The following is a 27,305-nucleotide window of genomic DNA, read 5'->3' on the forward strand; positions in this document are numbered from 1 at the left end:
GCAACAAGTTTTAAACTGAGGTTAACTCACATGGGCTAGCTTACGTGCTGAGCCCTCTTCCAAGGGACCAGAAGGGAGCGATGGCCACCAAGAGACACTGTGGCCTAAAGTGTCATGTTGGGATGGTGAAGTCAGAGAAGATCCAGCTTTAGTCTCCCTCAGCCAGAAATGAAGGCTTCCAGCTGCTACCCTTTTTGTGCAGTTGAAGTCAAGAAGCTCGTTTGAACTCTGGCCTAGGCGCTCACCTTTCCTCTTGGCGGATTCTCCTTCCAGATGCATGTATTCCAGATGTGTGATAAGCATGTCATGCAGCATCAAGAACTGAAGAATTTAATGCTGAAAGCAGGCAGAAATTTGCTTCTGCATGGATACAACATACTTAGTAGCTGCTGCCCTTCATGTCCGCCTGCAATGGAAAGGGGCAATTGTGGATCCTGGGGCATTGGGGCTTAGCACAAGGGTGGGTCTCTGGGCTTTGGGGAGAGATCCCAGACTTTTTTTCTTTTTCTTTTCTTTCTTTCTTTTTTTTGCTGATGGTACAGAGATTTTCTGGCCACTCAGCAGTTCCCACAAAGTCTCATCTCTGGCCCCATTTTGGAGGAGGGAAGGGAGCAGCAGAGAAAGAGAGACAAAGCGCATAGAGGCTTGGGAGACAAATCAACTTCCAGGCCAGCCTTTCAAAAAGCATTAAAAGGACATTAAAAAAGAAAAAAAAACCTAATCCAGTCCAGTTAAATTCCCACTGATGATGTCCACAAACAATTAAAGGCAATTAGAGAGAAGCAGAAAGCGACAAGCGCCTGGGCCAGGTGGAAGGAGGAGGAGGACACAGGCAGGGCTGTTCAGTGGCACAATCTGATTTTCCATCCACCAAATGTAATTAAGGGGAATTACTGATCCAGTTGCTAGGAGGGCCTCTTTATAAATGGAAAGAACCAGTGGCTGCACGACTCCTGCTGGCCAGAATGCTAAGCTCTGGGAGGAGGCCGAAGGGAGCAGCCTGCCTGGTGCTCAGGGTCCGGGAAGCGGCATCCATGTACTTCTCGTTGCTCGCCGTCTTCCTGGTCCTCCTGGTGGTGGCCCTCCAAGGCACAGAGCCAAGAGAGAACTTCCCATTCAAGGTGCCCCTGGACCCTCAGGGCCTCCTGGAGCTCTCCTGGAACATCAGCTACCACCTGGAAGAGGTGCATTTCCAGATCATGGCCAAGGAGGTGAAATATGGCTTTCTCTTTGGCATGTCAGACCGTGGAGGCTTTCAGGAGGCAGATCTGGCTGTCCTATGGAGCGATGGGCTCCAGTTCTATTTTGCGGTGGGTAAGCAGGGAAGTGGTTCTTCTGCCAAACTCAGACCCAGGGGCTTCCTTCTGGTATTGAGATCTCTGTTGATACTGATGAGAAATGGTTTTTGAGTTCCAAGGAGAGTGTCCGAGGAAGATAGAGCCTTGCTTCTATATCTCCAGGGCTAGCTCCTTCATTGGTCATTGACTGGGTGAACCTGGGGTGGGGGTGGGAATCATATCAGGAAACAGGTATTGAGAAGATCTAGCTATAGATGAAGGGATAGAAAGGTTGCTTATCAAATTTGCAGACGTCAACAAGCTGGAGGGAATAGCCAACATTTTGGAAGATATTCAAGATTCAGAAGGAGCTTGACAGATGAAAGAAAGGGCCCTATCCAGTCCTGTGGTGTGAAAAGTAAGGTCCTACGCTTGGGCACCTCAGTGGAAGTTTTCAAGAAAAGATTGGGCAGCCATTTGTCTGGGTAGACTCCTATCTTGGGTAGGGGGTTGGAATAGAAGACCTGCATGGTCCCTTCCAGCCCTGGGATTCTACGATTCTAAGTCTGCTATGTTTTAAGACACGAGCCAAGGAACAGTCTGTGTTTGAGTAGGCTAATGTTAAAACTTCACTGAATGTACCTGATGTTAATATATGTCATTATTTTATGCTTGCTTTAGCTATTTTTTTATTTTTTTTAAACCATAATTGAAACCAGATTCTTGGGTTTTTATCTTTTAGCATAAATTTGGCACTCTTGATTCCTTTGCCTCTTATTATATCTAGATCATTTTGGTTGTATTTTGAAGAGCTAAACTGTAGGCCATGGAAGCTTGGGAAAAGTCCTTTTGGGGGGGGATGTTTCCCAGATGCCCCTGCAGGAACCTGTCCCACCCTCTGAGGGGAACCCCTGAACCCCATAATGTGAGATGCCCCAGGTGTAATCGCATCTGTGAGCCTGGGCATTTCCCTGGCAAAAATGGGGCCCAATTGCCCCACTGAAAGGGCCTTTTTCTGATCAGCTATGCTGGCAAGACTACAATCTTGCCACTGTTGTCATGACAATATCCCAAGGTTAGGAAGGTGGGACACCATCAGAAGGATAACAAGCCAGCAAAAATCCCCAACCGGAACAAATTCAAAAGGTCGGGGAAATTGCATGATGGGCTGGAGGAGTGTCAGATTCAAAGATCATAGTACACACAACAGCCCACCCAATGGCCTCCCCTTAACTTAAAACCTGGGTTCTTTGGTAGATGAGCCTCACAAGAAGGAGGCTTACTTCACCTGCGACGCCAAGTCGGGGATCCAATGAGTGGAGTTGGTGGTGGTTTCAATGTGGCAGGACTCAGTACCCCTGCTAAAATATGCTTCAGCAACAGAGTTGTTTAAAAGAAAAAGAGAACATTTACTTCAGAAAAATCAAATATTGAGGTATGAAAAATTGCTAAAAGAAGACATTGATGTCTACTACTCTGATGCCTAAATACTAAGTCTCTCTATGCTAAGAGTAACCCCACAGCAATGTGGGTCATGCCCAGATGAGACCCGCAGCGGAGTTTTTGCAGAAGCATGCTTCCCTTGCCCCTCTTGGGCTTCCTTGGATCTCTTTCTGAGTGACACCTGTTGTTATGTATGCAGGCACCTGCATAGCAACAGCCACCAGGGGGCGTTGGCCTGAACGGTTTTGGCGGGAAACCTAGTTTCGGCGGGAAACCTAGGGCCAACCCCATTGGCTGTCCGCCTACCTGGCTAGGTATTTAAGGAGGCCAGGTAACCCTCATTCTCCAGTACGCTACCCCCCCCAATAAAGAGCTGAACACGTACTCCGGCTGGCGTCTCTTCCTTGCGTCGGACTCACAACATTACATTGGCGACGAAGGTGGGATCTGCTGCCGACAAGGAGCTGAAGTCACTTGGGGAGCACACCGCACGCTGAAGGAAGGAGGAATCTTCCTTCCTCCCAACACGACCGCCAGCCACCGGACCACACCGGTCACCGCATCCGCAACCCAAGACCCGAAACCAACACCACGATGGCGAGGGCCGGACAACCCCACGAATTTGACACCTGCCACCCCAAGACATGGGCCCAGTACCTGGCTCACGCCGAACTGTACATGCGGTTCAACCAGATCTCGGAGGACGGCGCGAAGGCGGCAGCCCTGCTCTGCATCGGGGGACCCACACTCCTAGAGATCACCGCGAACCTGTTCACCCCAGAGGCCATCAACACCGTCGCGTACCAGGACATCGTTGCCAAGCTCAACGCCAACTTCCGTTCCCGGCGGTCCAAATTGGCCACGAGGTCGCAGTTCAAAAAAAGGGACCAGCGCCCCAACGAGTCCGGTGCCGAATTCCTCACAGCCCTATGAGAAGCCGCCGTCGCCTGCAAGTTTTCAAACTTGGAGGAGCGGCTACGGGACCGGCTGGTTTGCGGCCTACGAGACAGGCGGCTGCAAGAGCGCCTGTTTGAAAGAGAGGAGGTTTCGCTCCAGGAAGCCGAAGACGCCATCCTGGCCCACGAAGCGGCCTGCGGGGCCATCCAAGCAGTCCAGGAGACCAGAACCAACAGCCAGGCAGCCAGCATCCACCGGCAGGTCACCACAGCCGAGGACGAGCAGAGCATCGACCTCCTCCAGCGGAAATTGACCCCCGACCAGCGAGGCAGACACCCAGACAAGCCCAGGCCCTCTAGCAATGCTACCAACCCGCAGAAGTGCGCAGGGTGTGGTGGAAACCACGTGCGCAGCCTCTGCAAGTTCCGGTCGGCCATGTGTCGGGCCTGCAAGAAAACAGGCCACATAGCCGCGGTCTGTCGTAGCCGCCGCCCCCGAGAGGAGATCCACGAGCTGCAACCAGAGGAGTCGCCGTTCGAAGGAACTGGGGCCCCGACCAAAACGCGAATTGGCTATGTTGAGAGCCGGCTGGCCATTAACCACACGGGTAGCCGTCGGCTGCTCAAACCCAAAATTAGATTAACAATCCGCTTGCAAGGCATCCCTTGCAGCATAGAGCTTGACTCCGGATCCACGATCTCCATCATTTCGGATGAGACCCTTAACTATATTAATAGCCGGAGCAAGCAGCGGATTAAATTACGGCCTACAAATTTAACCCTGACCGACTTCCAGAATTCGCCGGTCAAGGTAAGGGGGGAGGCTACCGTTTAGGTGGGGTTTAAGGGTCGCGAAGAGCACCTGGAGGTTGTAGTGGTAGAGGGCCGGAGAGCCAGCCTAGTCAGTCTAGACTGGTTTGAGGCCCTGGGAATCACAGTCTCTGGGATCCACCAGATCCAGGGAGACTCTGTCGAGGCCGTCTGCAAGGCCCCCCCATCTCGTTCAAGCTTAACTCGAACATTCCCCCTGTCAGGGTCCGGCCGCGGCGAGTCCCCTTCACGCTCAAACACAAAATCGAGTGCTAGCTGGACAAGCTGGTGGCCCAGGGAATCTTAGAGCCCATAGATGGGGGGGAGTGGGAAACCCCAATCGTCACCCCGCTCAAGTCCAACGGGGAAATAAGGATCTGCGCCGACTACAAATGTTTGGTGAACCGCGCCCTAAACCCGCACACTTACCCAGTCCCCACGGTCAGCCACATTCTCGCTTCCCTCCAAGGCGGTGCCATTTTTGCAAGGCTCGATCTTGCGCAGGCGTACCAGCAACTCACGGTTACTAGGGCAACAGCTGACATTCAGACTATAGTAACACACAGGGGAGCGTTCTGGGTGAACAGGCTGCAGTTTGGGATCAGCGTAGCCCCTGGCATTTTCCAGGAAATTATGGAGAAAACACTCAGGGGCATCCCAGGAGTATGCCCTTATTTTGATGACGTCCTGATTGCAGGAGCATCAGCAGAAGAGCTGGCAGGTAGGCTGAGGGAGGTACTATCAAGGCTGCGCACAGCTGGCCTCAAACTAAAGAGGGAGAAATGCAGAATAGGTGTTCCCTCCACAGAATTCTTGGGATTCAGGGTAGATGCCAAGGGAATCCACCCCACAGAGTCCAAGGTGAGGGCAATCAAACTGGCACCCACACCCAAGAACAAGGCAGAGCTACAGGCATTCCTGGGCCTGCTAAATTTCTATCATACATTCCTCCCACACAAGGCAGCCATTGCAGAGCCACTTCACAAGTTACTGGATAAAAAGGCAGCATGGGCCTGGACTTCCGTCCATGAGCAAAGCTTTAGGGCATTAAAAGCACTACTGTCGGATAAGTCCACAGTAACCCATTTCATCGAGACAAAGCCCATATGCATCGAATGCGATGCATCCCCTTATGGTGTGGGTGCAGTACTCAGTCATCTCGAGCCTAATGGGGCTCAAATCCCCATAGCCTACTATTCCAGGACGCTGTCTGGAGCAGAGAGGAACTATGCCCAAATTGACAGGGAAGCCCTGGCAATCGTGGCCGTAATCAAGAAGTTCCACGATTATCTGTATGGCAGGGAGTTCACTGTCTACACAGATCACAAGCCCCTGTTAGGCCTATTCACCACGGACAAGCAGACCCCCCCAAACACCAGAATGCTCCGGTGGTCCATCTTCCTTGCAGCTTACAATTGCAAGCTGGTGCACAAGCCAGGGAAGGAGATGGGCCACGCAGACGGCCTAAGTAGGCTACCCATAAACACTACTGAGCCAGACCCAGCACCAGCAACACAAATCCTAGCACTGCAGGAACTATCAGAATGCCCAGTACATGTCAAGGACATTGCAACCAGCACAGCTGCTGACAACATCATGAGCAGGGTACTCTCATGGGTTTGCACGGGGTGGCAGGACAAGTCTCCGGGGCCTGATTTCACCAGGCGACACGAACTCTCCACGCACCGGGGTTGCCTACTTTGGGGAAGCAGGGTCATCATTCCCACTGCAGTCAGGGACAGAGTATTGGAATCCTTACACAAGGGACATCCGGGGGTGGTCAGGATGAAGGCACTGGCCAGAAGCTACCTCTGGTGGCCAGGGCTGGACAAGGACACTGAGGAACGGGTCAAGGCCTGTTACACGTGCCAGAGATCCAGGCCAGAAATGCCCCACGCACACAGGTGGGAGGCCACACACACACCCTGGTCCCGCATCCACATTGACTATGCAGGGCCATTTCAGGGCCAACTGTTCTTAGTGGTAGTGGACAGCCACTCCAAGTGGCTGGAGGTAGTCCCTGTTCCCAACATGACCTCAGGTACGACAATCCAGGTGCTCAGAGCTCTCTTTGCCACAACCGCTACTGATTTCCAGGCGTTCTTGAAGGCGAATTGGATTAGGCACGCCACCTCCGCGCCCTTTCATCCATCGACTAACGGGCAAGCTGAACGGATGGTAAGGACGACCAAGGACGCACTCCGGCGCATCATCAGCGGGGACTGGCATCACAGACTGGCGAAATTTCTACTTGCCCAACACACTACACCATGCGTTGCTACCGGAAAGAGCCCAGCAGAACTTCGATGGGGACGACGTCTCATCACCAAGCTAGACCGTTTACACCCGGACGGAGTAGCAGCAGAGACGGATAGGCCACCATCAGCAGCAGCAGCAGCACACAGGGTTCTCAATGTGGGGGACCTGGTCTGGGCAAGGAACTATGGGGCAGGGCATCCATGGATTCTGGGGACAATGGTTGAGAAAACTGGACCCCTCTCTTACATTGTGGGGGTGGAGGGGGACAGACACATAAGGCGACACATCAACCAGCTCAGAGGAAGGGTCCCTGAGTGCACCACACACGCCCAACAGGATAGCCACACCCCAGGGGAGGTCAGCCCAACCGGAAACAACTCAGAACCAGAACCAGAGGAGGAGGGCCTCCTGCAACCAGCTCTGCTCAACCCAGCACAGAGGCTTCACGAGCCGGCTGTCCAAGTCCAGGGCCAAGCCACACCCAGATGGTCCACCAGACCCCACAGGACACCTGCCTATTTAGCGGACTATGTGTGCAAGTGACCACCCCACAGTTGCATTCTATTAACACACAGTGTATATAGTTATAATATTGTTCTATAGTTGTTATGTGGTTCTTCTCTAAGGGGGGAGGGGTGTTATGTATGTAGGCACCTGCATAGCAACAGCCACCAGGGGGCGTTGGCCTGAACGGTTTTGGCGGGAAACCTAGTTTCAGCGGGAAACCTAGGGCCAACCCCATTGGCTGTCCGCCTACCTGGCTAGGTATTTAAGGAGGCCAGGTAACCCTCATTCTCCAGTACGCTACCCCCCCAATAAAGAGCTGAACACGTACTCCAGCTGGCATCTCTTCCTTGCATTGGACCCACGACATTACACCTGTCATTAGCAATAAAGGCAGGGGGGGAGTGATTCACACCAGCAGCAGTAGAGGCATCTGTTCATCCTGGAGACTTTCACCTTAAGTCATGAGGCATGTAGAAGCTCCAGATTGCAAGCAGGGATGCTTAGAGATTGTTCAGCCATGTTTGAGCTCTGGTGATGTAATTGAGGTAGTTTGCTGGTCTTTTTTGCGTCTCTCCCTCATGCCTGACTCTACTGGATGAATTGTCCCATCTCATAAATATCCTAACAGGCCTGATCTCAGAACAGATTCCATACCTGCCTTCTTTGGCTTCAGCCTCAACCCCAACCTGGTGTATGTAAAGAAATGCTTCAGAATTCTTGCAGAAAAACAGAGTGATGACTCAAGCTGTAAAATTCCGGATGATCTCCCCATTCGAACACTGAGGAGCATAGCTCCTCTCTAGCTGCTAGCTGTTGTCGCTTCTAACTTGGTGCTTACAAGGAAAACCTCCATGGGATTCCAGCTGGCCCCACTGCTATGTATTGGAGTTACAGCGTATAGAACGCAGATCGACAGAGACCACCAGATGGCACTGTAACGCAACTGCCGCAGGCTGGGTTTAGTTTTGGCGGGAAAGTCCAGTTTGAATTGATTGGCTGGCAGCACACCTGGCCAGGTATAAAAAGGGCACAGGTAACCCTATTCCCCTGTTGAATCTACCTCCTAATAAAGAGCTGAACTATCTGCCTAGCGTCGACTGTTTCCTGAACCCACAACATTGCACTGGCGATGAGGATGGTATCCTGCTTCCAAAAGAGCTGAAATCACGAAGGGACAGCATCGTTCGCTGGGTGGAAAGAGGCATCTTTTCACCTCTCTCCTTTCTACATCAACTGGCTAGCCACCGCGCTAGAGGTCTACACGAAGCAGGACTGGCAGGATCAGACTTAGCATGGCACAGATCGGCCAGATCCAGCCTTTCGACCCCAGGTGCCCCGAGCATTGGGAGTCACACCTGAGCCAGGTCGAATTTTACCTACGGGTAAATCGGATCACAGAGGACGGTATGAAGGTCGCGGCTCTAGTGTGCACAAGTGGCCCTGCAGTTCATGATCTGGCCATCGGCTTGTGCGCACCGACAGCCATTGGAGCCATTACATACAACGACCTCGTGGAAAAGCTGAACAGACACTTCAACCGGAAAATGTCTGAGCTGACCTGGCGATTCCATATCAAAAAAAGGGATCAGCGGCCAGGCGAATCGATGGCAGATTTCATAGCAGGCATGTGACAGCCCGCCCGCCTTTGCAAATTCACAAATTTAAATGAGAGGCTTCACGACCGGATCATCTTTGGCCTCCGCAACAAACGGTTGCGGCAGAAGCTTTGTGCGAGGCCGAACCTGACCTTCCAGGAGGTCCAGGATGAGGTCTTAGCCAGAGACATGGACGACGGAGTGGACCCAAGCGAACCCCGACCCAGCAGCATAGGAGAGAGCATGCACCACGCGAACGCTGCGTACGGCGGAAGCGGGCTCATGGAAGAGTCCACCGACATCGACGCAGTTCACCAGACCCAAGTTCCACAACAACGGTCGAGGCGCAACAACAGCAAGGGAACCCAGAAGAGGCCAACAACACCAATGACGCAACACAAGTGCTCCAGCTGCAGAGGCGGCGCAGCCCAGCCCATGTGTGCAAGCTGCGGGGAAAATCACACCACAGTGGCCTGCAAATTCCACACGGCCAAGTGTTGGGCCTGCGGAAAAACTGGCCACATCACCGCAGTCTGCAGGAATTGCTCCAGAGAAAGCCTGCATGAGATCCAGTCCAAGGACGAAGCATTATCAGGTACTGGGCACCCCCAACACTCTGTCATAGACTATTTTAAAATTTGTAACACCGGGGTTCACCGGTTACTTGTCCCCAAAATTAAATTGGACATCTGTCTGCAGGGAATTCCCTGCCAGATGGAACTGGACTCCGGTTCAGCGGTCTCAGTGATTTCACATGAGACTTTTAAACACGTGTGCGACCGGAGCCAAAGGTGGGTCAAATTGACCGATTTTCAACACACCCCAGTTAAAATCTGATATCAAATTGACCGATTTTCAACACACCCCAGTTAAAATCAAGGGGGAGGCCACATTGTCTGTGGGGTTCAGGGGGTCCCATGGGCGTTTGGATATCCTTGTGCTTGAAGGCTGGAGGACTAGTTTAGTGGGGTTGGATTGGTTCAAGGCCCTGGGCATCGGTATCTCAGGAATTCACAAAACCCAGGCCAACAGCATCGAAGGTATCTGCAAAATGTTTGCAGACGTGTTCGATGACCGATTAGGAAAATACACGGGGCCACCCATTTCATTTAAATTAGACCCCAACGTTAGGCCCATTAGATTAAAGCCCCAGAGAGTTCCCTTCGCTCTCAAGCTGAAGATTGAGAGCGAACTGGATAAATTAGTGGAACAAGGAGTATTAGAGCCTGTAGAGGGGGGAGAGTGGGAAACCCCAATAGTTACCCCCCTCAATTCAAATGGGGAGGTTAGAATTTGCACAGATTTTAAGTGCATGATTAATCGAGCACTTAATCCGCATGCTTACCCGGTTCCAACCGTCAGCCACGTTCTTGCTGCACTCCAAGTCGGCGCCATTTTCGCTAAGCTCGATTTGGCACAGACGTATCAGCAGCTCCCGGTTACCCGGGAGACAGCTGATGCGCAAACTATTGTAACTCACAGAGGGGCTTTTAGGGTCAACCAATTGCAGTTCGGTGTGACTGTGGCTCCAGGAATTTTTTCAGGAAATAATGGAGAGAACTCTGAAGGGAATCCCAGGAGTGTGTCCATACTTTGATGATGTCCTCATCGCTGGAGACACAGAAGAGTTATTAGCTGACAGATTGCAGGCAGTGTTAGGAAGATTTCATGCTGCAGGATTTAAATTAAAAAAGGACAAATGCAGCATAGGCGTTAAGGCCACAGAATTCCTGGGATTCAGGATTGATGCCAAGGGCATCCACCCTGCAGAGTCCAAGGTAAGGGCCATCAAGATGGCCCCCACCCCCAAGAATAAGACAGAGCTACAGGCATTCCTGGGACTACTGAATTTCTATCATTCATTTCTCCCAAACAAAGCAGCAATTGCTGAGACACTTCACAGACTGCTGGACAAGCAGGCAGTGTGGAGCTGGAACCAGAGTCATGACAGGATTTTCAGGAATTTAAAAAAAAATTACTGTCAAGTGAGTCCACTGTGACTCACTTTATAGAATCCAAACCCATTTGCATTGCGTGTGATGCGTCCCCATATGGAGTGGGTGCAGTCCTGAGTCACTTGGAAGGGGACGGGACCCAAAGACCCATCACCTATTACTCCAGGACACTGTCAGGGGTGGAAAGGAATTATGCTCAAATAGATAAGGAGGCCCTGACAATAGTGGCGGGAGTAAAAAAGTTTCAGGATTATCTGTATGGCTGGGAATTCACCATATTCACCGACCATAAGCCACTGCTGGGATTGTTCACAACGGACAGGCAAACTCCTCAGATTCTATCCCTAAGGATGCTCAGGTGGTCCATTTTCCTATCGGCCTATAACTGTAAACTGGTACACAGGCCAGGGAGGGATATGAGCCATGCAGTTGGATTAAGTAGGCTGCCACTAACTCAGGTGGAGCCGGACCCTGCACCGGCAGCTCAAATACTGGCCATCCAGGACCTGCCAGAATGCCCACTAAATGCTAAGGATATTGCTGCAGGAACTACTGCAGACAAAATCCTGAGCAGAGTGCAAACATGGGTAGAAACCAGGTGGCAAGGGAAAAGCCCAGGCCCAGAATTCCAGGCCTATTTCACACACAGGAATGAACTATCCACGCACAGGGGTTGTTTATTGTGGGGTAGCAGGGTAGTCATTCCGGAGAAGCTAAGGGACAGGGTCATACAATCACTACACGAAGGACACCTGGGAATAGTAAGGATGAAGGCCCTAGCGAGGAGCTACCTCTGGTGGCCGGATTTAGACAAGGCCATTGAGGAGCAGGTGAATGGGTGCTATGTCTGCCAAAGGTCCAGACCAGAGATGCCCCATGCACCTGTTCACAAGTGGGAGGCCACACACACCCCATGGTCCTACATCCATATTGATTACGCGGGGCCATTCCAGGGACAGTTATTCTTAGTGGTAGTAGATAGCCATTCCAAATGGCTGGAGGTGGTCCCAGTAACTAGCATGACCACAACAAGGACAATCCAGGTGCTCAGGGGACTTTTCACCATACATGGCTTCCCGGATGTGTTGGTATCGGATAATGGCCCTCAATTCACATCTGCTGAATTCTAGGTTTTTATGAGGACCTACACGATTAGACACGTCAAGTCAGCGCCCTTCCACCCAGCCACCAACAGATTGACAGAATGCATGGTGTGCACAACAAAGGACGCATTGAAACGCATCATCTGTGGAGACTGGCAAAAAAGGTTAGCCCAATTCCTACTAAACCAACACACCACACCATGCTCTTCCGCTGGGAAGAGCCCAGCGGAACTTCGTTGGGGCAAAAGGCTTATCACTAAGCTGGACAGACTTCACCCCGACAGAGTGGCTGCGGAAAAGGAACAAACCAACCCCCCGACAGAACTTCACACTGGCGACTGGGTTTGGGCCAGGAATTATGGGTCTGGACATGTATGGATTCCAGGGGTGGTGGTTGACCGGACAGGACCCTTGTCATACATTATTGGGGTGGAAGGGGGTCGACAGATCCGGAGACACATCGATCAGGTCAGGAGGCGAGCTCCTGAAAGATCACCGCCCAGCAATCAACAAGGGGAACAGCCTTCAGTACCCACAAGCCTGTGGGACCACCAAACTGACGCAGAGGAGGACCCAGACCTGCTGTCAGAAAAGCCTGTTCAACCCAGCCAACAACTGGCCCAAGGTGGTCACAATGAACCGGTTACAAGATCAGACACTGGGGCACTGGCCCAAGGTAGTCACAATGAACCAGTTACAAGATCAGACAGTGGGGCAGGTTCACTGGGAAGGGATGAAGCAGGCTACCAACTAACTCAGCTGCTCAGGACAGGGCTGGACCGCAGAGACAGTCATTTAGGACCCATAGGCCTCCGGCCTATCTCAAAGACTATGTGTGACCATAGGGAAACGGATGTGTCTGTCAATTAAACAATGTATATAGTTATGCATGTATAAAAAAGAAATGTTGTTCATGCTTAAGGGGGAAGGGGTGCTATGTATTGGAGTTACAGCGTATAGAACGCAGATCGACAGAGACCACCAGGTGGCACTGTAACGCAACTGCCGCAGGCTGGGTTTGGTTTCGGCGGGAAAGTCCAGTTTGAATTGATTGTCTGGCAACACACCTGGCCAGGTATAAAAAGGGCACAGGTAACCCTATTCCCCTGTTGAATCTACCTCCTAATAAAGAGCTGAACTATCTGCCTGGCGTCGACTGTTTCCTGAACCCACAACATTGCACCCACAGCCCAAGAAATGCTAAGCGAGCCTGGTCCAGGGCCAGCCAGCCCCAGGGCCAGAAGCTTGGCTCAGGTATTTTCTTGAGCCTGTCCTTTTTTTAAAAAAATCCCATTTATATCCCGCCCTTCTCCGAAGAGTCAGGGCGGCTTACAATCTAAGCACAATCAAAGTCCTTGGAATTGGCATTCTGTATGAAATGTGTTCATTGTGTGTATAGAGACACCCCAAAGACATATTTTGCTCCTCTTGTTAATACCCCAGAAAGGAATGAGGCAATTCCAAGCTAAGTAGAGAGGGCGAAACCTGCTCACCAAAAGCAATATTCAGCCCTGGATTTAGGGCTAAATCTCAATTAAGGGCTAAAGAAGCTACAACTTAGGGCCTCACAAAATTTCAGAATATCCATATTCCAATTTTGCAAACAAGTTCATTGTTATTTATATTCTTAATTTTGAAATTTTTAACAAGGGCACTCCAAGCTTTCTTTAGCTTAGGGCCTTACCAAGTGTAAATCCAAGGCTGGATGCTTTAGCTGGGCCACAATGCCCTCTTCGATCTCGGTTCTCTGAAGTGCCAACGTTGTTTTGCTTCACCTGTAGGACACCTGGAGCGACCAAGACACACAGCTGCACATGGATGCCCAGCAGAACTACCAGCTTCTGGGGGCGCGGAGAATTGGCGGGGGGCTGTCCCTCCTCTTCAAGAGGCCCTTTGTCACCTGTGATCCAAAGGATTATGTGATTGAGGTAGAATCTTCTGCTTCAGAAAGAATTTTGAGAAATCTGAAGAGAATAATATAGGGAGGGAAGCAGAATATCCTGAAAATGCTTTGTTTTGCACAATCTAATTTTATGTTTTGAAAATGGAAATCAAAACCTGAAGAGCAATGCTGCTAAAATTTTCTTTAAAGATAAAAACACTGTTGAAAGTTTACAATTTAAGTTGTAATTTCTATGTGCTCATATGGCTTCAGTATTTTAATTTCAGTTAAGAGAAACTGTTGGACTCAAATTTAAGGGTATTCTATGGCAAACATACCGTTAGAGTAATAATGGAAATCTGTTGTTTAAGAGATTCATCCTTATGGAGCTGTGTGGTCAAAAGCAGACCGATGGTCTGTGCTGTGGCTTAATTGGCAGCTACTATCTCACGTTGCCTGTTGTAGGATGCAGTCTTAAGGTGTCTGTCTAGACCAGGGGTAGGCAACCTCTATGCTATGCTGACTCAGGAATTCTGGGAGTTGAAGTCCATGAGTCATAAAAGAGCCGAGGTTGCCTACCCCTGGTCTAGACTCTGCTGGGAATTATTTTCAGTGCTGTGCTGATGGCATCTCTTACAGAGGATGCTGCTCCCTTTTTAAATTAGCCCTTCTGTCAGACTTGATCATCCTCTAACCCAAGGAAGCCATTTCAAACCTCCACACGTGGTGCCCACTGCTTACTTTCTGAGCTTCTTATCCTTATCCTTGGTGGCTCAGAGATAAAGTGCTTGGTGACTTCCCTTCCAGGACGGAACTGTGCATCTCATTTACGGCATTTTGGAGAAACCATCTCCGTCTCTCCAAGCCATCAATGTTTCTGCTCTGCTCCAGAAGGGAGTGCAGCGGGTGCAGCTTCTGAAGCCCAAGATCAAAGTTCCCCCACTGCCTGGGGACCTAAAGACCATGGAGATCCGGGTCCCAGATGTGACCATTCCCCGCCAGGAGACCACGTACTGGTGTTTCATGACTGAACTTCCAGATGGCTTTGAAAAGCATCATATTGTCATGGTGAGTAGAAGGACTGGCCCCCACCTCCCCCTTTTCTTCCTTAGCTCCAAAATTATTCTTCTGTCCCTCTGTTCCTTCTGCCTCTCAGAAGAGGAGGGGGAGGGGCATTCTGCCTCTGCAGGGGGGGCATCTCCCCCAGCTGGGATTCCGCATTGTCCCAGCATGCCGAGTGAGCTGGACCTCTTTAGTTTGGGCCTCACATATCATGGGAACAGAGGATTTTGCCTGAGTTTACTTCTGACTGGGGGTTCTAAGAATCTAGCTAGCATGTTGTGTGAACTCGGGAGGCAGGCCTAACTCAGTCAACTGAGGTATTTCTTCACATCCAGCTGGAGGGAGGAGCAGGTTCAGTTTGAAAGTCCCTTCATCACAGTCAGTGGAAGACCATTTTCCATTTTTGTGAATTTTCAGAACAAGAGAGCAATGCTGCTCCACTCCACCTGCTTCAGTTTGAGAATCAAGGAGAATCCTCTTTGCAGAGGACCCCAATGGGGACCTCCAGTATGGTGAGGGGTTTTTTATCCATCCCAGCCTTTAAAGAGACAAAGTGGAGAATTTGCTTCTTCCATCAATAGCGGATGCAGAGCCGCAGGGCTTGGGGGTCACCACCTCTTCCCTTCCCCCTCAGTATGAACCGGTGGTCACAGGCGGGAATGAAGCCCTGGTCCACCACATGGAGGTCTTCCAATGCAGCCCCCGCTTCCCGGCCTTCCCACACTACAGCGGCCCCTGCCATTCCAAGATGAAGCCGCAGCACCTGGATTTCTGTCGACATGTCTTGGCTGCCTGGGCGATGGGTGCACAGGTGAGCCTCGTAACCTCCCCCCCATCATGATAGACAGGGGCCTTAATGGAGAGCTGGTGGGGCATATGGAGAAGGATCTGGGTGGGAAGCCTCCCTGGCTCCTCTGTTCTCAGACAATGCTTCAGGTGATGTCAGGGCTGTTTTTTGCCCCAAATCAACCATCCTGGCCTCCAGGAACATTTTGAATTAAGAAGTCATGACCTGCCTCTCCCACCAGGAGTCACCAGGACTCCCTTGCTTGTCCCAGGGGGGTTCTGTGGGGTCGGGGTTTGGAGCAATGGAGAGCAGCCCAAGCATTGGCAGAGTCCTATTTCAAAATATCCTAGCTGGCTTTCAGGGCAGGAGGCTCTTGCAATGGGGCCATTGGGTCTCCGTTCTAAAACAGCCTCTTCTGAGCTCCTCAGATTCTGGAGGTTTGGAGGGTCTGAGCGAGGTGATAAAGCAGCAGCTCATGGGGGGGCAGAGGCTTGAACCCCAAAGTGTTGTTGCAAACCATCCCACCCTTTGATAAAAGCCTGGCTAGAAATATCGGGGGACCCTTGGTGTGATGTCCCCAGAGAAGGACCGGGCTGAGCTGATGAAGAGGACCAGTTTTCACCAAGGATAACCGCGATACCTTCCTCTCTCTTCATCCAGGCCTTTTACTATCCTGAAGACGCAGGGCTAGCCTTTGGGGGTCCTGGCTCCTCCAAATATTTGCGCCTGGAAGTCCACTACCATAACCCCCTGCAGTTCGAAGGTGAGCGAGACGCAGCAGACGTGGGCTGGCTGCTGGAGTCTGATCCTGAGGCTTTGGGATCAGAAAGAGAATGGAGGGGAGGGAGGCAGGGAGGGGGGTCTTGGAGAGGAGCAACAGAGGCTTTCTTTGGGACTGGCCTTGACCAGGAGGAACAAGGCAGCCTTCTCACCATTCATGTTTTGGGCTGCCTCTTCCCCTGCCTGAATTAAGCCAGGATCGCCCCCTCCCCCAAAGAGAACGAAAGCAACATCTGGCAAGCTTGCAGCTGAGAAAGGGCCACCCCAGTCATTCTGCAGATGAGTCCAGACCTCCAGAGGGCCCGTGCTCCCCTCTCCCCCTTGAGAAAGCTCCCCCATCCCTGCCGCCTTTCACTGGCCCAGGAAGGAGGGCCCCCACAGCTAACTCAGCACCCTTTCCCGTGTTTGCACTGCCTTGTTTTGACAGCTGGCAGGTTTAAAAAAGGAAGCCAGGAGGGGCCGCATTTACATAAACTCAGAGTTCTGTTCCTTGGCTCTTCAAGGGTAATTTTAGACAAGCATCTGTGCGTCAGTTGTATTTCACACCAAGGGCTGGGAGGCAAGCCAGTTTTGGGGAATGGGGGCTTTCCTTTCCATCCATTTGGTCCTCTGTCATGCTTGGACAGTGATGTGCCAAAGGGCAGCCCAGGAGGGGGGCTTCAGAAGAAGAAGCCTGCCAGGAGCTCTCTCTGGCTGCAGCCCCAGGGCCTCCTGGGAAGATAGTGCTGCTCTGATAGCCACCAGCAATGTGGCCGGTAGAAGAGGACAGCAGCCCCCACTTTCCCAGCCTCCAAATCAAGGTTTGCTTGCCTGGCCATAGCAACCCTCTCCATTGGGTGCCACGAAATCTCCCCACAGCTGGCTGCTTCTAAGGCTAGTGGTGGGAGAGCTCCCAGCGGATTCCCCCCCCCCCCAGATCACGGGCGGCTGCCTGGATCAGAACTGGAAGCTCCCTCCCCACACACACGCCTTGAAACCAAAGCAGTGCATCTCGAGGTAGTTGATTCCACTTGTTGATGGTCTTCTACCCTTTCCTCTTATGGGGAAATCTGGGGTGAAAGCCCCAAGTGATCTGAACTCCCTGTTTAGGCTGGATGCAGAGGAGTGCTGCTCTCCTGTGTGGGAGATGAAAGAAACCGACGTGGCTCTGGAAGGCTGAGCTGCTGATCGGATCTGGCAGTTTCCATCAGCCTCATCGGAACTCACCTTCCGCTCACCACTTCTGACTGCCCACCTCTGGCAAGCAAGCAAGGGGTGACGCAGATGCATCCTCTCTGCCACCTGGATGGCAGTAGGATAGCCACGGTGAGGAGGACTTGGGGTCCTCGTGGAGCTCTCCCTGCCAAAGGCCCATCCTGGAACCGGACCCAGGTGCTCCCTCCTCTGATCTGAAGGGACTGCTGGCTGTCTCGTTGCAGAATCCGGCTGCTCTTTCAGGGCAGAACCTGTGTCAGAACCCACGCCAATCCACATCTTAAGAAAGAAAGACTCTTGGAGACAAGATTATCCAAGCAGGAACTTTTACTAAGACATAGATGATAGAGGGTACAATAGACAGGATCTGAAGAATCCCCTCACAGATCGATATTTTTAAAGTGTCCCTGAGCAAACTCCACCCCTCAGTTCATTCGGTCAGTTCCGGATCAGCCGAGTTCCAGGTGTCAAGCCCCTCGTGGGAAAAGGAGAAACATCAGTCCATTCGTAGCAGAATCAATCCCTCCCCTTCACATTCCATCCGGAGAAACAAAGCAGATTCCCCCACCCCCTTTCTTAGCTGCCCGTAAGATGAGAGAGAGAATGCCTCTCATCGATCTTATTGTGATGGGTAACAGGCAGGCTAGATAAACAAAAAGTTACATCTAAGGAAAGGAAGTGGAAGAAATAAACCCCCATGTTTATTCCTCCTTGGGAATGGCAGAATCCAAAGGGGGGGGTGAGATTTGGGTTTGCACAGAAAAGAGAGTTAGAAATGAAATATAAATGGATTCTGACAACCTGCGGTGGCGGGGGGTATTTTTCCCTCTACTTTCTACTTCTTGTACCCTGCTCGCCCTGGAGTGGTTAGGGCACATATGCCAAGGTCGCGTGGCATCTTTAGGATCATTTATGAGTAGTTTGCTTCTTTGGGGGGAGGTCTTCAGCAGCTGTCCATGCCATCCTGCTGAGCATCAGCAATAGGCTGGGGGGGACGCTCAGGATTGTGCCCCAAGCGTAACTTGGACCCTGCTGGATTCTCCGGGGCCTTCCTTGCGATGAAGGGGGTGCCCATTCTTGAGCAGAAAAGGACTTTGCACAACACCCCCCCCTTTGTCTCTTGCCAGGCCGCCATGACTCCTCTGGGATCCGACTCCATTACACGGCCTCCCTCCGACAGTATGATGCGGGAATCATGGAGCTGGGCCTGGTCTACACGCCGGTGATGGCAATTCCCCCCGGCGAAAGCCATTTCTCCCTCACCGGCTACTGCTTGGACAAGTGCACCCAGCTGGTGAGGCCTCTGCCACTCTTAGGCTGCTTTCCTCACCTAGAGATCCCTTCTCTTCTCTTTTAAAGTGGAGAAGCTACTGGGGGGGTTGGCCTGCAGCTCTTCTCCACCTCCTTCCTTCCTTCCTTCCTTCCTTCCTTCCTTCCTTCCTTCCTTCCTTCCTTCCTTCCTTCCTTCCTTCCTTCCTTCCTTCCTTGGCCTGCCAGTTCTGGCATCATCAGCGTCCCCACCTTCAGTGTCCCTTTCTCAGAGGGTCCCAGGGTTGGCTTCCTGCCCACTCCCCCACCCCCACCCCGGGCAGTGTCTCACTTCCTCCTCCTCTCCGCAGGCTTTGCCACCTGCTGGGATTCACATCTTTGCTTCTCAGCTCCACACCCATCTGGCCGGGAGGAGCGTGGTGACCGTGCTGTCCCGCGAAGGGAGGGACTGGGAAATTGTCAGCAGGGACAGGCACTACAGCCCCCACTTCCAGGTAAAGGGGGGGCACCAAGAAAGCATCGTGGCCTTCCCTCTCAGTGGAGGCAGAAGAGAAACTCACTCCCCTCCTGAAAGTAGCAGTGGGAAGGCCAGCCCCCCCAAAAAAGCAGCCATTCTGCTGGACAAATGCCCCTCCCTCCATCCTGGGGCTCTGAGCACGGCAGGCAGCCTGTGCCCAGAGAGCCCCCCAGGGAGTCGTCCCTCTTTCCTCGGGGCGAGGACATGGTCGGAGGACGGTTGCGGCTTTTCTGAAGCGCTTCCTCTTTCTTTCCTCCCTCAGCGGGAGGAAGCCCGTCCCTCATCCTTCCAAACAGCTTCTGAGCCGAGAAGGAAGAAAGAGACGCAGGAGGGACCGAGGAGGGCCTGGGGGGCAAAGGCAGCAGGCTGAGCAGCCATGCAGCAAAGGAGGGCTGCAGAAAGAAATGTAGATTGCCTCAGGACAGCCACGGGGAAGCCCCCTCCCCACTGATATTTGTTATAAATTGAAATTGTAAAGGAACATCAAAAGCTGAAGGCCATTTTTGAAGCTGCTTTGCAAGCAGTTCCTGATAAGTGGGAGCCCCCTCTTGTGCCAGGACCTCCATGCTGGCCGTACCGATGCCAAAATCCCATGACCCGCTGCAAGGTCCTTCAGAGGCGAGCCCCCCCCCCACGCTAGGTCAGGGTCTTTCTCCCAAGCGAAGTCTCCTCCATTGCTCTGGGCTTGTGGCAGGAGGTTGGCCTGGTGCCTCAGGGGCAGACGCTTTGGGCTGAGGCTGGAGCTGCGTTGGGGGGCTGTGAGGGCTTCTCTCTGTGAGGGCTCCCATCAGTCTTGCTGCCTCCCAGCCAGAAGCATTTTTCCATGGGGGGAGACAGTACTGTGGAATGGCGCCCCCCCCACCTCCAGTGTGATCTGGCCTGGTGTAGTGTATGCTCTTAAAGCATACACGGAAATGTCAGCACAGCAGGGGGCTGGACAGCTCCAGGCTATAACCGCTTTTGGCGGGAAAGCCTGAATAGAGCGAGTTGTTGACAGCCCCAGGGCATGGTCAGCTCTGGCGGGAAGCCAGGGTTTAAATCCATTGGCCACCTGCACTAGCGGGAAGCCCAGGTTTGAATCTATTGGCTGCGATTCACCTGGGCAGGTATAAAGAGACGCCAGGTAACCCCTTAGCTTCAGCTTCATTCCTGATCAAATAAAGAAGTACTACCCAGCTCAAGTGTTCGTCTCTCTGTGCGACCGCGCGACATTGCACCTCCAGTGAAAGAAAGAGAGGAAGCATTGGGGGGTCCAATGTCCTGTATCAGGAGAACAGCTTGTTTGATTGGTGCTTGTCAACTGCTGAGCATCTTTCAGGATTGTGACGGGATACCAATCTGATTAATGCATCGAGAACTAACAAGGGGGAGAGGTACATTTGAAGGCAACAGCGTCTTATCTCCTGTTCTCCCCGCTGCCCCTTCTTTGCCGATGCCCCCCACCAACCTTTCCTCCCCCCCCTTTGTTCAGGAGATCCGCATGCTGAAGAAGGTGGTCTCTGTCTACCCGGTAAGCAAGTGCTTCTCCACTTTGGAAAAGGACCCTCGGAATCGCCCTTCTTTCCCGGAGAAAAAGTAGCCTAACTGGAAAGCAAAATGGCTCCTTTTCAGAGCTCCCTTCTTATGCTGACGTGAAGCTGAGCTGTCCCTGGGCAGGAGGGCTCCCTCCGCCTGGATAATGGGCAGGGGCCTGGATGTGGGGAGGGAGGCACTGGGTGGCAGCGGGAGACGCCAGGCCAGCCGACAGGAGTGGGGCTATCTGGGCCCGGAGGCTCTCCCGGGGCTCCTTTGCATTCTCGGGGTTCTCCCCAGGGCTCTCTCGGCCTTCAAGGCCCGTGGCCCTCTCCTCCGGCCCTGGGCTGGTGCAGAGGAGTGTAGTTGCGAGGAAGGGGGGCATTGGCCAGAGCAGCTCTAGGTGCCCTCTCTTCCTCCCAGCCCTCCTAACGCCTGCATTGGGCCCTGTTGAGGTGAGGTGAGTGCGCCAAGTGCAGGGCCTGGGCTCTTGCAGGCTGGCCCTTCCTCTATGCTCTGAGCTCCAGCAGCCAGTATACAGAGCTTCTGCACAGGGCACCCCTGGAGAAGACCCACAAGGGCGGCGCCATTAGCAGCAGCAACAACAACAACAACAACAACACACATCTGCTAGTGCAGAAGGGAGGCCCTGCTTTCCTGTATCTGAGCCTGCCTGCCTGCTTGCTGTCACAGGGCGATGTGCTGAGGACCACCTGCATGTACAACACCGAAGACAGGAATGAGACGACAGTGGTGAGTTGGGCTGGAGGCTGGAGGATTCTCAAATGCTTATTTGCCCTGGAAGGTAATTTTCCGATCAGAGGCTATGGAACTCCCTTCCAGCAATCAGCTTTCATGAATTTTGTGCTGGGCTACTTCTGAAATGCTGTCCCGAGACTAAAGTCAGAAACCAGCGACTGAGAGAAGCCTTTACGTTCATCTGCAGGAGCTCAGAAGGATGGTCATCCGGTCCACTAGAGGCCCCCCCACTCCCCAGCTGACCTTCCTGTTAGCCTCCAGAGCCCTTAAAAGCGTTATTCCAAGTCACGACTCCAGAATGATCATTACAGAGGGTCCTAGCTTAATGGCCACTCGCTCAGCAACCGTTCAGCCTGACAATAGTGGTGAATAGTGGAAGTTAAAACCAGCCCTTGTGCCATGGCAGATTCCCCCACGGTCACTTGATTGCGACCCAGCTCACAGTTAGGACATTCTGAGTGATTTTAATCTTCCCTGCTGGATTCCACCTGGCAAAGTCAATGGAAAAGCTGGCAGTGTGTCTGTGAGGTGATCTCACGATGAATCGTTAAAGGAGCTTCCAAGCAAAGGCATCACGCAGAGATGCAATCATATTAGCTTTATTCAATGATAGATCAAAGAGAAAGAAATACTTGGCATGAAAGCATTCATGCCTGCATGTGAGAGAGAAATAAAATAAAACAAAACAAGCTAGCATTACATGACTAAAACAGAAAGACTAAGAGCTAGGAGAGGAGAACTGGAACTAGAAGGGAAATGGAGACTAGAACTAGAACAAAGAACAGCCCCTCGTGCAGAGGTATTTATGGGGGGTCTTGGTCCCTCCCTGACCATAAAACTCTCTCACCAATGGGGCTGTCGGGTCAGGGACCCTTGGCTCATCAGTGGAAGCAAAGAAGCCTCTTTGCCTCCATCTGATGACCCTTTTGGGGAACTGCCAATGGCTGGCACTAATCATCTAACAGTGTCACTAGTTGTGGTTACACAACGTCCCTGCTTAATAACTCGTGCAGTTCTCGCTTGATGACAGTCACAGGGTTTTCAACTTATGATTGCATCACTTAGTGACAGTTTCCAGTCCCACTTAGCATTATTAAGCGAGGATTGCTTATATTCCTTTCCTTCCTCTCTCCTCTGCTCTATGCCTTTGGCCTTTCTGCTCCTCTCACGATCCTTATCTGGACATCCATAAATTAATTTGAGTCCTTCTGGTATTCAGGCGGCCCCTGGGCTCTCTTTCCCAGCAGGGTGATGTTGGAACAGATGATCTCCAGAATCCTTTCCAACCCTTACATTTTACGCTTTGTAAAATAAGGTGCCCAGAACTGGACTTATGCAGGCATAAAGCAGAATTCAGGAATAGTACCTCAAATTGCATTGGCTCTTTGGTAGCCCCCTCACGGTGTTAGCTCATATTAGAATGTTGTTAGATTGAAGCAGCATAGGAAACACTCCCTTTGCATTAGCTCCACAACACCACATAGGAAATACCACACCCCCGGCCGGTCCAAGGAAGCCTTCTGACAAGCCAAGGCTGAAGAGGGCCTGGAAAAGAGTCCCTGAGGGTCTCCTCTGCACCCAGCCACCCTCGGCTCCTTTCTTACCCTCTTGTCAGGCGCAGCAGAGCAGATAAAGGAGGTCTGGGGGTCAGCAGCCAGATCAACGCCTGATGTGCCCCTGGAGTTTGCAGGAGTATAAGGACCTGCCTCAATTAAGCCTCCTAAGAAAGCAGAACTCTTGAAATGGGCATCATTTCAAAAGGAACTTTTATTGGAAGGTGTTGACAGCAGTAGTAGAAGGCAGGATCTGAGGGTTTCCCGTGCAAATCAATAGTCAAAAGTGTCAATGGAAACCCCACCCAACTGTCCATCTGGATGGCTCAAATATGCCAATCCACAGGTGTGAAAATTTTGGGGGAACGGAGCAATAAGGCACTGTTTCCAAGGCTGTTAGGTCTCCGCACCTCTTCTTCCACGCCCATAGACAAGGTAGATGGCCGGAGGCACATTCCATTCTCACCTGAGGAAGAAACATCAAAGAGAATAGAGCAAGGAAACAAGCAAAGGAAATACACTGTAGCAACCCCAAGCTCCCCTTCCCCCAGAAGAATGGCAGAACCCAAAAAAAAACCAGAAATCCCCATGCCCATAGAGAGACAGGAGGCAGTTTTGATGCTGGCAGGGGAGTCCTTTTGTCCAAGATCCCTCAGACACAGCCACCTCTGTGTCTGCTGCCATCTGCCAAACTTGGGTGCTTTTCTGGGAACGGACAGAAGGAGCCTGGCAGCTTAGAGCCAAGGGGAAGGCAGCACTGCCAGAGATTGGGAATGGGCTTCCATTCCCCAGTTGGCCAATGCTTTCCCCCATTGCTGGCCAAACTAGGAAAATAAATCACTCTGCAAGCAGGGAATTTGCATCAGCCAATCACAGTCCAGCATTGATTTGCACCCATAGTCCCAGCTGTGGGCTGAAAGATGGAGCAGGCAAAATGGAGGCAAAGGGGATGAATGGGCGGGGAACTTGGGGGGGACTTTCTGTGTGGGGGGGAAATGCTGAGGAGCTTCACTTCCCTTTTATGAAGGGAGGATTTGGAATCATGGAAGAGATGTGTGTGAACTACGTCCATTACTACCCCCAGACAGAGCTGGAGCTGTGCAAAAGTGCTATTGACCCAGGATACCTGCACCGCTATTTTCAGCTTCTGGACAGGTAACGTGATGCAGGGACTGACAGCGGCTTCCTTGTTGCCCCTAAATCTACTTCAGGGGCGGCGGCAGCAGCACTCGGACATCCCAGGCAGGGGATAATAATGCTTTTAAGATGCTGCTGCCACTGCGGCTTTTGCCAAGGAAAGAACTTCTGTTGGGGGTTCCTAAGGACGTCTCTGGCCGCAGACCGAGGAGGGAGTGAGGGCTGCCTCGAGGAGCAGCTGGTCTGGAATGGGGCTAGAAGTGGGGGGGGCTGCATACAGGCTGGGGACCGTCCTCGTCCCTCTGGCAGCTAGCTTGGCCGGTTCTCTCCTGCTGGAGGTGGCCATGGCTGCAGAGAGGCTCACTGGGAAATTCTGAGCCCTGTTGGGGCAGAGACTGTTGGATCTCGGCATTATGAGATCCTCTTTGTGATCTATAATCATACAAATATGAATACCATTAAAAGCAGGGCTGGTTACAAACTAGTAGATGCTGTCCTGACAACGGAGGAGCCGGGCAGGGCAAAGGGCGGCAGGTCTTCTGCTTGGTCCCCAACCTGCGTGGCTCCCTCCTCGAGCACCAGAGGACGGACGATGCGTGATCGCTTGTCTGGAGAACCCAGGAGAGGGTGGCCTCTTTTGCAGCCCACCTTCCTCTGCCCCTCTGGCTCTGCCAGACACGGGCCTGGGGGGGGGGAGGAAGGAGTCCCAGTGCTTCCAGCTGTGGCCCAGTGGTGCCGGGGGGAAATCTGCACAATGATTGCACTGGAAATGACAGCCAGAGGAGGATTACTTGAAAACTCCCTGTAGACGAATGAGGATGCCACGTAACTCTGGGATTAGTTTACTCTGCCTTTAATTAAGGATGTACCTCTTCCTCCCCCTCATCTTCTTTGCATGTTACAGGGAATTTCATAAATGGGTCCTTTGAAAGATGGTTCCTTATCTCTCCCATACCCTTGAGAAACACAAGACCAAAACACACTAAAAACTGCAGAGCCTTTTAAAGAGGCTCCTGTATTCTTTGCTCTAGCAGTTGGAAACCTCTGCCCTCCCCCCACTCCATTTTCCCGTTCCTGATGCACAGCATTTCTCTTCTGGTAGATTCAGTGATGAAGACATCTGCACATGCCCAGAGGCCTCAGTCACAAGGCAGTTCTCTTCTGTCTCTTGGAACTCCTTCAGCAGACAGGTCCTGAGAGCCCTTTACGACTCTGCTCCAATTTCCATGCACTGCAATAAATCCTCGGCTACCCGGTTTCCGGTAGGAAGACCCTCTGGGGAAACTTGGGACATCCTTGGGCGAGCTTGGCTGGCGCTGGAGGGCTCTGCTAATCACTTGGCCTGGGCTGAATCTGGCGTCTCATGGACTCTTTTGATTGGGATGGGGCTGGTACCATATGGGCTCTTGACTGCCCACAAACTGGGTGTCTCTCAAGCTTGTGAGAGGTGGAGGCTGCTCAGGGCTGAAAGGAGAATTTTCAGAAGATTGAAATGAGGCTCCTTTAAATCTGGAATTTTTAGAATTCTTGTCACTCCGAGCAAAAGAAATTGTGTTCCTGTCTGTATGAGAGACAGTTTCCACTGGAAACTTGTGAGAATCCTAGACCAAGCTAAGACCAAACCCACTAGGGCCACTCTAGAAACTTGGCATTCAGACAAATCAGCCATATAGACCACCATATTTACAAGCCATTCAAAAGAGACAATGAAAAAGCTAAGAGGGAAACAAAAAGATCAGAACAAGTTGTCTCCAGCAGCTTCTACCCAGATAAGCAGGGATTGGCACCAAACAATCAGGCAAAAAACAATGCCCTAACCCAGAGATTTTCAAACTTTTCATCGTACCATTTTTAGGATATGGCAACATCAGAGTACCACCAGTCACCTAGCAAGGTGTAAAAAACTTGATGACACCCCCCCCAAAAAAGGGAAAAAGTGATGAAGTACAGGTAGTCCTTGACTTACAACAGTTCACTTAGTGACTGTTCGAAGTTACAATGGCACTGAAAAAAGTGGCCCCCAAGCCACAGCCGAGCAAGACACCTGCCAGCCTGGCAGCGCTCTTCCTCCTGTCCGAGGTTTTCGTTGTTGTGAACATTTCTGTTGAGGATTGGCAGTGGGCGTGGGGTGGGGGGGATGTTTGGTTTTTATTCCCCCCATCTGCTGGGTGGTTGCAGCAGGTTTTGGTCACTCCACATGACCCTGGGACACTGTGACCGTCATAAATATGAATCAGTTGCCAAGCATCTGAATGTAAATCACAAGGCCCTGGAGATGCTGCAACATTCCAGCTGATCGGCACTTCTTCTGAGCTCAGCAGAAGTCCCAGGATCAGTGCTGCTTTCCAGCTGATTGGTGCTTCTTCAGGGTTCAGCAGAAGCACCAGGTTCAGTGCCAAGCACCAGCTGGAGCCTGGCGCTGATCCTGGCACTTCCACTGAGCCCTGACAGCCCCGAAGAAGCGCTGATCAGCTGGAAAGCAGCACTGATCCTGGTGCTTCCGCTGAGCCCTGACAGCCCTGTAGCTCCAGCCGTCTCTCACTGAGGCTTGTGTGGTGCTGCCACTGGTTCAGCTCATTCCCCTACCCCCGCTACCACTTTTCTAGGATGGTCGCGTACCACAGGTGGTGGTACCCGTACCACTGGTTGAAAAGCCCTGCCCTAACCAAGGAACTACCAAAGAGACAATCACACCCCTACCATTGACAAGCCACATGACTGTACTAGTAGTCTAATGAAGAAAAAAACTTTCCAAGTAAGGTGGGCCATATTGCCAGGCTGGTCTTACAGTCTGCCCTTCTAGACCCTTATAATCTCTTTTTTCTCTCTAGGGTGAATGGGAAAAGCAGCCTTTACCAAAAATCACCCAAGTATTGCCCACGGCAGCTCCTGCTCACTGCGAAGACCGTCAGCCCCTGGCCCCGATCCAAGTCAAGTTAGCAAAGGCTCAGTGAGATGGAGCCTTGGGCCTCTTTCATCCCTCCCTAGCTCTACTCTGCTGGTACTCC

At 52.0% G+C, this 27,305-nt stretch overlaps 1 protein-coding gene across 1 annotated transcript; it reads left to right on the top strand.

Annotated features, from left to right (window-relative positions):
• Positions 1 to 1,025: 1,025 nt before the first annotated feature.
• DBH (dopamine beta-hydroxylase) lies at positions 1,026 to 27,251 on the top strand (the record flags this gene model as incomplete). The annotated part of the gene is made up of 12 exons (XM_081339470.1): positions 1,026 to 1,310; positions 13,627 to 13,773; positions 14,535 to 14,795; positions 15,424 to 15,600; positions 16,237 to 16,339; positions 18,678 to 18,844; positions 19,170 to 19,313; positions 20,808 to 20,846; positions 21,542 to 21,601; positions 24,188 to 24,315; positions 25,400 to 25,559; positions 27,129 to 27,251. The coding sequence occupies exons 1-12, from the start codon at positions 1,035 to 1,037 to the stop codon at positions 27,249 to 27,251; spliced, it is 1,785 nt and encodes a 594-aa protein (XP_081195596.1). The 5' UTR covers positions 1,026 to 1,034.
• Positions 27,252 to 27,305: the final 54 nt, after the last annotated feature.

This window comes from Vipera berus (genome assembly GCF_964194415.1).
Source record: "Vipera berus genome assembly, chromosome: 15".
Classification (NCBI taxonomy): domain Eukaryota; kingdom Metazoa; phylum Chordata; class Lepidosauria; order Squamata; family Viperidae; genus Vipera; species Vipera berus.